This window comes from Dufourea novaeangliae, unplaced genomic scaffold, assembly GCF_001272555.1.
Source record: "Dufourea novaeangliae isolate 0120121106 unplaced genomic scaffold, ASM127255v1 scaffold6, whole genome shotgun sequence".
Lineage (NCBI taxonomy): Eukaryota > Metazoa > Arthropoda > Insecta > Hymenoptera > Halictidae > Dufourea > Dufourea novaeangliae.
This window is the reverse complement of record NW_015373900.1, coordinates 4,444,605-4,457,711: the sequence shown is the minus strand read 5'-3', so window position 1 is coordinate 4,457,711 and position 13,107 is coordinate 4,444,605. Positions and strand designations below refer to the sequence as shown.

Sequence of the window (13,107 nt, the reverse complement as noted above, 5' to 3'; positions counted from 1 at the left end):
TTCGTGACACTTTCATGAAAATATATTGAAAAATGTAAAAGTGTAAATTTTCACTTATGCATGATTTCTTACCTTCTTACATTGTATGCCGATGGGCGGTCGCTGGTCTTGACATTGACGCTCGACATGTGGAAGCGCGCAGAGTTGGGCAAAATTTTTATCCAACTAAAAATTTCGTATAATGAATAAAAGATAACAAAATTTTATTCGTTATTCGAAGTTCGAATAAACAACGTATATTTATTCGACGAGAATTATCCGACGAATAAAAGATACTTTTTTTATTCGTAGCGTCGAATAAAATTTTCATCTTTATTTGTGTCTTTTATCCGAAGGCTTTGAATAAACGTTTAAATAACTTTGGCCAGCCAGGCAACCAGCTCGAAAAAACGCGCTGGCAAGCGTCGAGCGTCGAAAACACGTGGATGAGATAAAGAATCACGCACGAATGAAAATTTAAACTTTTAAAATTTGCAATATAAATTAATGAAAATGTTATGAATGAATTGAAGAGATTCTCCCGATTAAAATGCGTCCAAATTCGAGTGTAATTGAAAATACTCCGAATGATGTCGTATTTGAACTTATGTCTACCGGCAGAATCTCCTCAGTTCATTCGTGACACTTTAATGAATGTATACTGAAAACTCTAAAAGATTAAATTTTCATTCATGCGTTTCATTCCTTATCTGTTTACATTGTATTTCGATCGTCGGTCGCTGGTCTTTCGCGTTCAGCCCTCGGCCTCTCGCTCGGCGCTCAGCAGCAAGGTTTATTCCTGTTGGCCAAAGCTATTCGAAGGAACAGTCAAGCGACAATGTCAACACGTGCGCTTTCCGTTCTTTAGCCGACGGTGGGCTGAAGTAGACAAAAAAGTTTAAAAAGCCGCGTATCGATGCGATTCATATTACACTATCCAAAATTCTATACTGCTTATGTATTCACGGTATATTACAGTCTAGGTGCGGGCGCAGCGAAGATGATACGCTAAGTACGCATGTTGCAGCAATTAGTTGTCAGTTCAAAATCTATCCCCGCTGGGCGACAAATGAAAAGATTGAGGGAGCGTATGCGTTGTGTTCTCTTTGTGTCCTTTTTATGAAATATATGTGTAAGTATATAACACATGCATCAATTAGGTCAATAAGTGATAAATAACTATTGTTTCTCGGGAATGCCATTTCAAGTATTTCGTATGTAATTTCATTAATGAAAAAAAATAAACATCATTGCAAGTACGAAGAGAAACGGTTTATCGTTGCACACATTAGTACGTAAATATTTTCATTCTCGAATCTCTTTCGGTCGCGCCATTCTTTTCCTACATTCAGCGACAATTGAAATCTTATCACGAGCCGTGGCCATAGGTATTCCATCGTTCTCCTGTTGGGCAGAATTGTAATGCGGGACATCACATGAGGCAACAGCGTAGAAAAAATCGATACTGTCCGGCAACAGTGCCTTCGCATAGCAGATATACAAACCCAACTTGATGGTAACGGGTAACAAAATTTATTTGTAGGTACTGCCGTTAGATGTCGTATTATCAAGCCGTCCCAATTATCGATTATGTATGTGTTTTCGCTAGCGTTTGATTGTTTACATCAGCGCTTCGATCGATTCGGAGTTGGCCCCAAAGGAGTCCCCCCCTTGCGATCCAACGCGTTTATCGATCTCTTAAAGTGACAACAGAAACAAATGTTTATCGTTCGACAAATGAGCGATTCGAGAACTTATTTTCAGATTAATCAGGTTGACGCGATATCGCATTAGTAGTATTCGCAAACATTCCATTAGGGTGTCCCAGAAAAGATTACGCGGCTATCGTTACACTTTTCCTCTTGTCACCTTGTATTATTCTGTTCCAAAGACAGAGAAATCACGTGCAAAACAAATAGGGAGAAGACTATAGCTCACGGTGAAATGTATGTTAATGATTGACACTTATTTTTGTTGAACATCTGCATGGGCGAATTAAAATTTTTAAATTCGCAACACTTTCTTTGTATTTCTACGTGGCTTAATTAGTGTTTTCGATTTCTCAACACTTTCTTAACCTTAACTCAGTTGTCACAGATGTTTTTTCGCACGTATACATATACATAGTTGTCACACTGAGTTGATTTGACCGAAGTTAGTTTTCAATCAACTGCTGCTTAACAATTATCTATTAAATTAAGTCGCAACAATTCTGAGAAAAAATTTGAACATTGTAGAATATATTTTCATTGTAAAAAATTAACATTTAAAATATCATCATGTTTAAAGAAATTGTTGCAAAAATTTTGAAGAAAGTTTTCTTTGAATACCCGAAATTACTACTACAGTAGTACCATTTTCAAAGATGCCTCAAAGATATTTTACTTCAAAATCAAATTTTGGGTCATTTCGACCCACTGTGAGAACTGAAACTTAACAGCTTAATATATTATACTATTTTTAAGAAAATGAGTATTTTTATCGGACATTCAAATATTTCTGCAATACATATGATAAAATGAAAACTGGAGTATCAGCATTATTTGAAAAATGATATAAGTAGTATACATTCACAATGAAATTGTTCTGTTATCAAATTCAAAGGATTTACACACCAAAAATTATAATCAAATAAAAACGAAAACGGATAAAAACGAACACCAAATATGCTTACAATCTTATGTTTACCAGTTCATAAATACGATTACTAAAATATTATTATAAAATTGGCTATAAAATTCTGTACCACATCACAAATTCATAAAAATTCAAAAATTCCATAAATTCAAAAAGGGCTTAAGAATAATTAATTAAATATGCATTTTCATATTAATTTAATAGATTCCTGAAAAGATGAAATTAATGTTCTTTGCTTCTGGTTTCGTACAATAAGTCGATAAAATTAGGTACAGTCGGTGTCAAAAGTATTCGTACACTCTTTGAAACGGAATAACTTTTTTAAAATTGGTCCAAATGACTTGAGTTCTTTTGTGAAATTATAGCCATTAGTTTAGTAAATGATGTGTACAAACAAAATTGAAAAGTTGCAATTGGTTGGAATCGTAAAGAAAATAGTAAAGGTCGTTTTTTACAACTTTTTAATCTGAGGCTATAACGAAAATTTAATAAATACATATCGAAAATTTATGTTAGTTATATACATATTGAAAATTTCATCAAAATTTCATCAAATACTCTTCATAATTACCTTTTTTACCTTTTTTAATCTCATTTATAATGAAATTTTAGTGAATGTTCTAAAGCCTAGAAAGTATGAGAAAATGTAAAAAAAAATGGACATTTTCATCATATCGAAGTAGTGTAACATGTTGGAACAGTTTTAGGTTTCCATGAAATGGTGTTTGAACACAAGACTCACTGCATGTCTGAAAGTATTTCGTGTATGTACGTACCCTTGGCGTGTATTATGACTAACAATAAACTCGTATAATGCACATCCGTGTGTCTTCGCGGTGCGTGTTCAGCGCTCGTTGCTCTAACGACAGATTTCTCACTTCTATGATTGCGACACACTACCTACCTACTAACTAGAGTCTAGTTACTAGACGAACGCACACCGACTCGCGTTCATCTTTGCTCTAAGCCGACCGTGCATGATGCACACGTGTAGCAATACTAATACGAGTACATTAACGATGCTTGACTACTGGGTTTCGGTGGCAACATCAATTTCGATGAAAATATTCAGTTCCTGCGTACAGTCTCGCTCATAAATATTAGAACACTTATCGAATATCCACTAAATGTTACAAGGTATAACGAAATTACTGAAAGTCTGAAATAAATATTGTTTATGTGAAAATTCGCTGGACAACGATTACGCTGGTATGAAATAATAAAAGTGGCCTAAAATATATCATTTTTACGAAACACATTTTCCTTATACAGACTAGGTGTTATTATAGGTACTTATGAGATGTAGAGGTAGTGTACATATCTACTTTTAGTTGCATTTTAAAATCTCGAAATATAACCAAAGTAGAATTTTTGCATTTGTACTATATCATTTTTATAATATTTCTCGACGTGTATAGGATACTTGATAACGATCGGAGTTACTTTTCTTATATATTTATGAATTAATGTGAAATAAATCAAAATGATAGTTACTAGACTGCGGTAGTTTGTGTGATTAATTAATTATTGCGTCATTAGTTAATTTACAAGAAAGAAATAATAAATATAAATATGTGTTGTGCATTTATTTGAATCTAAATAAATATATGATATCAAAATAAAATGTTAAAAGTGACTAAAAATATGTAATGAAATAAAAATAAAAAATTATATTTGTAAGCTTTATTCAAGATTTCTTTATGGAGAAAAAAGAAGACAATGTTCTTAAAATTTACATACTATTGGAAGTTTATAAAGTATCTAGTCTACCTGTTGTAAGTGAAAACATATTGGATGTTCATAAAAATAAAAAATTTTCTGAACTTTTTTTTAATAAAGGAAAATAATTCAATCATTCATTTTCTTTACTAAAAATTTAGCAGATTTCGAAATAAAAGAAAGATTTTATTAAGCTTCGATTGAGGGTTTTATTTTATCTTGTTTTGAATATTCTTAAATTTTGCGAATTCATAAATCCCACAGTGATTAATAGTGTCTACTTTGATATATTGATTACTTGACTGACTACTTAATTGACTACTTCGACATACGCGGTGATATGTGGAATATATAATATTAACGGACAGTCATGACTAAATAAGAAAACTAAACAATAAAGTGTCTACAAATATGTATAAAACTTGACTTACTATGTTAATAGTACAATTTTCGAATAGATTAACGTATAGATTCGCAAATAAAGTCTGTTCCTTGATTTTTTCATTACATGTTGGAAGTTGTGCCGTCGTAGACCCGAAACGACGGCTTTAGAATCTGACATTACCGTTATCTTTTATTATTTTATTTCCTTCGTTCAAGCAATTTCAATTTCGTTGACACAAAGAGAGTGATAGACAAAAGAAACGAACATTTGGTCTGCAGTCTGCCACATGCGCTCGGTAACCTGGGACCCATCCGCGCCGGGCCTTACCGAAGCGCGCTGACTCGCAGACAATACAGCTATAAACCTTACCGTTGAGAGACTCGAAACTTCGTCGCGGTCAACTCGCACCGTGACTACGTGCGCGATATTTTACCGACGTCCGCTTCGCCCTGAAGGAGAGGTTTTCCACGTTCACGTCACTTGGAAAAACCGAGAAATTTGCCTTCCCCTTCAGGGCATAACCAATAAGGAAGCGAGGTTTGGTAACGCCTTCAGCGAATTTGGAGAAAGCGACGACACACGAAAATCAGACTCAAACCAGAATTCACCCGGTGAACATCACACACACACACACACACACACACACACACACACACACACACACACACACACACGCACGCACGCACGCACGCACACAAACACACAACTTGTAAATACAGTCATTACGAAACAATCAAAGTGTGCTTTATTTTCGGTTTCGAAATCTAAAGATCGTGTAACGGTTCCGGCGATTAAGTGCGAGCATTGCACGACCTAACAGAAGTCTTATTATACACAGTAACATAATATATTGTCGTCGCGTATACTAATTGTATATTTATTAATTCTTCAACCGATGGATATTATAATGTTTAATGAAGTGGAATTCAATGTTTGAATACAGAAATTACTTGAGTCCAATAACGTGTTCGAAAGCACAATTTATTGTTTGGATGGTTCATGATTATTCGAAGAACACAGTCATCTCATTGAAAATGAAAATTTCACACCCTATTTGTTCTCAATAGGTGAAACGTTTAATATATATGTAGTACTTGTTCCGAAAATAACAGATTATTCCTAATATGTACTATTAAAATTTCTTAAATGACGAAAAAGTCATACCTGTTGTGCGACTAGGTATCTTGAATCTTTTCTCTAGGGTCGTGAGGGTGACAACGATGTAAATGAAGGCCATCGCCTGTACGGTGCCGAGGAGACCATAGACAGCGATGAAATTTTTCGGTGTGGCACGATGTCGCAGCCAACGGGGATAAATCCCGCAAATTCCACAACCTTTGCTCATCCCTCCGACTATACTGCAATGTTTAAACGTTTGGCACTTTAACTTCCGCAATCAACTGTATTAACCTTTTTAGAAGTCTGAACTGATTATTTTACTAGCTACTACTCAGATTAATTTTTTGCGTTCTGTCGAAAGGATAGGAAAAAAGAATGGAGTGAAATTATATTGTGTGTTAGCTACTAAAGTGACCAACTACAAGTGAAATAATATCCTTTCCCGTTCATATCTTACCTAAGTAGGGTAAAAACAAGGAATGTCACCAGGTAGATTTATTAAGAAAATCAATGTTTAATACTAATTTACTAATAATACTAATTTTAACCAGTACATCTAATTTTTAACGTTATCTTTGTAACCTTTTCTGATTCGACAGTTCTGTAGTCCCAATTGTCACCGAAAACATGCGTTATACACCATAAAATCACTAGAAATGGACATTCCTTGCTTTTCCCTAGTACCCTTCATATAATATCTGCAATAACTTTATTATATATTTTTGTATTATTGTGTTAAAATTCATATAATTGTTATTTCTCCATTTAATGATTGTTTTCATTGGAGACAATTGGCAATTGGTTTTTATGTACTGTTTACGCTTCATTATTACAATGTTTCAAAATTACTATGATTAACGATCATTAATAGGTTTAAGAATTAGTATTTTTAAACTATTATTGATTCAATGAAATATTGAAAAAGTGAAACAAGTGTTGAAAATGAGAATTATAAACATTTTATTTGGTATAATTATATTTTCGTAGAATATATGACCGATGGAATCTTTCGAAGAATTAGAAGTATTTGGTTGTCTGTCAAATGGCAATTCATTTATTTACCTGACAGTTTGATTTGAATAATGAAGAAATCACAACTTGCACAATTTATTATTTGACTTTAATTCAAATCCTATTGTCACATTTGTCACGTTTACTGAAACGTTGTCAAATTTATAATCTTCCTTATCGAAAAAATTAAAAAAGAAATCTAAAAATATATAAGAGTTTCCTTTAAATTAACGAAATATTAATACATGAAATATATATATATATATTTTAATATTCTCGATATCTACATGTTACAGCCTCGATTACGTTATACAATTAAAATTTTTTTATTCCAAAGTACATATTAATAGAAGGAAATTACTTCGTAACTGCATATTTGTCACATAAATTTGAACAAAGATTTTCTGCAGGTGTACCTTGATACATATACAAAGGAAAGCGATATCATCATGATAAAGATGTATCAAGTATGTACAACTTGCAAGTTTAACTGCGATGTCAAACGCGGAAGTCTGCTTCTTAAATAAAAAGCCAAGAAGACAGCGATTATGACAATTGGATTAACTTCTCCGTGTGACATTTCTGTATGTAATGTCGCGGAATATTTTTCAGCAGCAACTCAACAGCAGTTATCTATGATTATACACTTTGCAATTGTTTAGTGAGTAATAATATGTTACTCAGTCTTTTTTCATTTTAATATAAATTTCTTGAAACATTGTTCATTTTTCGTTAAATTCTCCATATATCGACATGGATTACGTTATTTATATTAAACCAATACACCACGTACAACTTATTACTTTTCAAAGTACTTTTCGAAGTCCTCAAACTAAAAGTACTTCGAAGTGTTTAACTTAAAAGTACTTCGAAGTACGTACGATGTACTCCAAAAATATGTTAACCATAAAGTTTTAAATGTTCCAACTTAAAGATGTATTAATATTATCGCAAAGAGAACATTGCAAATCAGAAAGTACTTTATAAGTACATCGAAGTACTTTTTGATGTGCAATGTTGTCCTTGTGAGAATATTAATACGACTTTAAGGTAGAACATGTGTTCCCATATACATGACACGAGAATAATTCTTTAAAACATATAAAAATATATATGTATAGCAAATGGTATCTCTTATGAAATAAAATTAATCCGCTACTTAAAAATAAGCTTAGCATTTAGTGACTAATTCCTCTATGACAATTACAGATGACAAAGTGAATGAAAATATTTACTGACAAGTCTCGAATGATCTTTCCTCTGTTCTATGATGGAATACTAAATCATCTGGCCCTGAAACAAATTCTTAGTTTTGTAACCATCACTCGTATTATATTTTTAAATCCATATCATAAAACTTATCAATTATAATCGTTTTAGAATAACTTCATAGACATTGAAAACAATAGCAAGTAACAATTACTGTGTTACGTAAACTGTATCTGTGAATTATATCTGCATAGTTAATTCTATCGATCAATTTCGATCGCCAATTATTCCGAGGAAAGAGTTCCTGATTTAGCCCAAGAACCTTCTAGATAAGACCCTCACACGGCATATTTTCAGATATCGACTGTTTATCTAATTGATTTAGATACCATATATGCATAGATACCATACGTATATACTGTGCTAGATGACAAAGTAAAAACTTCTTAAACAATTTGGAACGCAAGAATACTTGAATCATTCGAAGAGAAAATAAGAATTTGAAAGACTTTTTGGTCCCATCTCACTTTCAGTAAAACTGTCTACGAATTGGTACCGACTGAATCGATCTGATGCGCATCAATGATGATCGATCAATTTGCATTAAAAACGTGAAGAATGGAGATGCAAAAATAAGAGTTTCAAAATTCAAAGTTCAAATTCAAATCTCCGAAATTTAAATTCAAATTCTTTGCTTTCGTGAGAAAGGAAACGCGTTGTTTCCTTTTATTGACGTGACGGAGCAGTCGAAAACTCAGTGTAATGGATTTATTTACCAACGGCTTCGCACGTAATTGTCGTGTGCACCACGGGCACCTGAGATGATTACGCAATTGCAATTTAACTTGGTATAGATTTCGTTGTGACGCTCGGAGACTGCATTAATACGGAGTTCCAGTCGATTGTTACTTCCGCCACGTCGTGCTACATGAAGCACGCTAAGAATTGCGGACCCAACTTCAAGATAAGATTTCTCAACTGAGAAAAGTTCATTTTTACCTCCTAAACTTACAGATTAATTGGAATCTATCGCAAACATTCTTTTTCTTTCAAACCATTAGAATCGGAAATAAATTTAACTAATTCAAGTAATAGAACGAATTGTTCACACAAACATGGCTTCTGTCTAATATATTTACCTGAAATGTTAGATTTTTAATTCCACCTTCAATATTAATAAAAAAAAAGTCATATCCATTCTCCTATAGAGTCTTTTAAATGTGTTCATGGTGAATCGGTTACAGATACAGTCGCGAGATTGCTAAACAGTTACCGATAATTGTCAGCAAAAATGCATCCTTCACAATGACGTAAGAATCAACGGTCATGATTGTTTCTTTCTAATTTTTATCGTGTCGTTGCTTCCAACACAATAGAACACGCGTACGCTCATTGCTTTTAAATGATTCTGTACGATACAAGAAAACACAATAAACAATTTAATTTACTTGAATGGATTTTTGCGAAATTAGAACACTTTTGTAATATGTAGATCAAAGACCAAATTAATGTTTTACGATCAATAGCTATTAAATGAAGGAATTAATTGATGTAATGTAAAGTTTTGAACAGTAAACAGAAAAAATCTAATTACAAAAAAGAGATACAAAAACACGCGAGAATTACAAATTAACATAGTCATTAGTACCAATCCCAATATAAATAAAAATTTCCATACGATAAAAAAGTTCATTTCGTTTGGAAAATACAGAACAAGATTGTGAGTCAGTTAATCACACAAACTAAATAATTCATTAGTATTGAGTTCACTAACTTTTAACGTTATGTTTCACCAAAACATTTCCTTATATCTCATGGAATATGGGTGGTATACTTATGTAGTGTTCGCTAGAATCATTATATCTTTCTGTGCATTATTCGGGATTGACCGCCTCTGAGACAGTTTCCTAACGAAACAAAATAATTTTTTAAAGAGACACTTGGAAGAAGCGACAGAAACCGTTTTGTAGGAGGTGGCTAAAACACGCAAGAATTCAATTAGTCTCACCTTGACCTTAGGCCACGTGCTTCCGCATGGACTCAGGAAGGACTTCCAGGTCGCGAGTCCTGTCTGGATCCGCGATCCTCGAGAGTCTTTCCCCGCTCGTGACCTCCCTTGTCCGCCGAGTAACTCAAAAAAAAAAATCACTAAGCGCTATGAGCGCTCTAGTTTACGCGAATAAACGCGGGATAACTGAGCTCGCTCGTGTGTCAATGGCAATGCTCCCCTACTATTGCTCTATCAAAACGAATGATAAGCGGGGGCGTCATTCAGAAGACGCATATTATAATGAAGCACATCGGTGCTGACATCTTATCATTCCGCCGCACAATGACTGATGAACTGACAATCCGGATGGTATCGAGACTGGTTGCAGTCCGTGCTAAGTTGGCGTAGTTTATTTATGAAAATAAAAATGCGGCAAAACACGCGCATACGTTCTGGAAATGGATACTTTTATAGTTATTGGCAATTTACGAAAAAGAAAGTTCACAAAAAATTTTGTTCTTCTATTAAGGGCCAAAACAGTTACACCAACGGCCATGACCGAGTTTTTTTGGACCCACACCTTGTGATTACAATATTTATGTAATTACGCTTATGCTGTGTAGTGATCGTGAATATTTGTTTCACACACCTCTTAGAATACAAAATTACCTTAATTCTTTGGTAAACATTTTTCATTTTTAATAAGAAATCAATGTTTAACCCTTTGAACTCGTTTGTTGAATTTGATTCGACATGATGTTCATTCACAGTCCATTCCAATACTATTATCAATACAATTAGAACAAAAATTTGTTTAAATTAATTCCTACCAACCAACTGTCTTTTGAAGTACATTAAACAATTTAAAACAAAACACCTAAAATAATAGGGAGTTATTGGAATGAAAATTTTAAAAAATATGAGGAGCGGAAAGGGTTCAAAATCGTAAACTTATTTTGTACATTCTATTGTTTTTAATACTGTAGAATACTCTGCAGACACAAATTGTTTGTACATTTTTGTAGCGACATTCGTTGTGGTTCAAGTCAATTTTCATCATGTCTTTCTTTCTTTCCTTCCTGGTTTAAAAGATATAACTTTTCACGAAAATCTCGTCTAGATATTCGTTTACCAATTTATCAAGGATGTATATTTATAACGTAACATCGAAGTTTCTATTCGGTACTTTGTTGATTTTTAGAGCATGTAAACCTTGCAGAGCATTTCCTCTAAATGGAACAAGTTGCACATCGATAGTCTCTGCCTTAACTGGTTTGGAAGAGTTTTTGCAATTTTCTAACAATTGCTCAAGGAAGTGTCTTATTGGAGCAAGCGTGTCCATTTCTTCCGTCTGTAAACACGTTTTAAAATTTTCGAGACAAAGAAATCGTAAAATTTCTATAAATGTGTTACGACTCATTGCAGCAGTGTAAATCGATCGAGTAAATTTTTCATCATTGCCCAGCAAAGCTACATGAAGTGTACAAGGAATACCAAAAACCTTACTGTCATAACAAATTAACGAAGAATATTAATGAAAGAAAACTGATCCATGGGTTAGGTTATTTTATCTATAAGCCTATATTAAAAGTTTTGTTATATATTACAGCCTATCTATGAGACTTACGGTAGCTTTAATAGAAGTGGTTAATAAATCCATAGCAGAATAGTCACTATGATATAGAGATAGATTGTAACTTAATAAAATACGGAAGACTCCTAAAGAAATAAGATAATGATTTGATAAATAGAAGTGACAAGGAAATAGTATTTTCGTGATAATACTTGAGTTCGTTTTTATTGGGAGAATTTTATGGCGTTTATGGCTACGTTTCAATTACTTTGGAACATTGTTTACAAAATATCAATAGTAAATGGAATTCATATTTATTTAAAGCTTCTTGAATACTTGTTAGATTTCCACGCTGTCCTGGGTGTATTTCCATTCCTTCATGGGCTGCAATACCACTAAAATAGTAACTTATTACTAATTTCTAAATAATAAATTACTTTTACTTATTTATATTAATCACACGTTCCATTTTTGTACACTAATTTCTCTGATTTAGTCTTGTTTTTGTTTCCTCTACATGTCTTTAGATCAGAAGCGTTCATTTCGATATAAATTGTGATACAATGCATATACTCTGAACTCATGATTGGAATTAATTTCATGATCTTAGTACACAGTTTTCTTTACGTTAAGTTCACAATATTAAACGATAAATTAGAAATAAACAATTTCTATGAATTCTTTTCTTTTATATATGTATTTCTATCAGGCATGAAATCATAGAAACGGACACACTACAATACGCAATATGAATTATTTTCAAATTATTAAAAAATCCATGGACATTTGGTGAACTATTAGGAACTTCTGTGAATTCAATTTACAAATTTTTTGCCAAGAGTTGCTTTTGACACGGACCCCCCAATTAATTGCATCGACACAGTCTGAAAGAACGACAGACCTATGGAGGCTCGTGAAGGGACCGAAATCGTAAATTTATTTTGCCAAGAGGCGCGACTGGTTATTTTTGCTCCATCGGCGACTTAGCCGACGAGGGCGGTTTCCTCGTTACTCGTTTTTGCAGCATGCCGCGACGCTCGGCGTCCAATTCCACAAGGCCATTAGGATTATCTTTAGCCGCGAAAAACAACAAGATGGAGTTCTATCCCCGCGACAGAGTCACTCGCCGCTATTGCCAAAGGGAACACGGAAATTTCGTACAGTACGACTCGGTTCAACGAGCTACAAATGAACGTATAGCTTGTTCCGTGCGTATCCAATGTATGCAGTTAAAGATAGATTCGACTTTTTGAAATTTAAATAATTTCTGAAGGCAATCTACATTTTATCCAATATTTTGACAATATTTACAAAATCGACAAGAGCATACTATCTCAGTTAACTGATTTTTTTAAAGTCAACAAGATATTCAAAATGTAGATCTTATGATAGAACATCCATTGAATAAAAATATTCTACGATTGTTCTATCTACTTGCATACATAATACGACATACACGACGTTTCCAAACTTCTTGATGAGATA

At 33.4% G+C, this 13,107-nt stretch overlaps 1 protein-coding gene across 1 annotated transcript in view; it reads right to left on the bottom strand.

Annotated features, from left to right (window-relative positions):
• Positions 1–10,178, bottom strand: part of LOC107193532 (solute carrier organic anion transporter family member 5A1) — a 31,620-nt gene extending 21,442 nt beyond the window's left edge. The window contains exons 1-2 of the mRNA XM_015582998.1: positions 10,068–10,178; positions 5,885–6,078 (exon numbers count right to left, since the gene is read on the bottom strand). Coding sequence (XP_015438484.1) covers positions 5,885–6,065 — 181 coding nt within the window. The 5' untranslated portion in view covers positions 6,066–6,078; positions 10,068–10,178. The remainder of the gene's footprint in view (positions 1–5,884; positions 6,079–10,067) is intronic.
• Between the last annotated feature and the right edge of the window lie 2,929 nt (positions 10,179–13,107).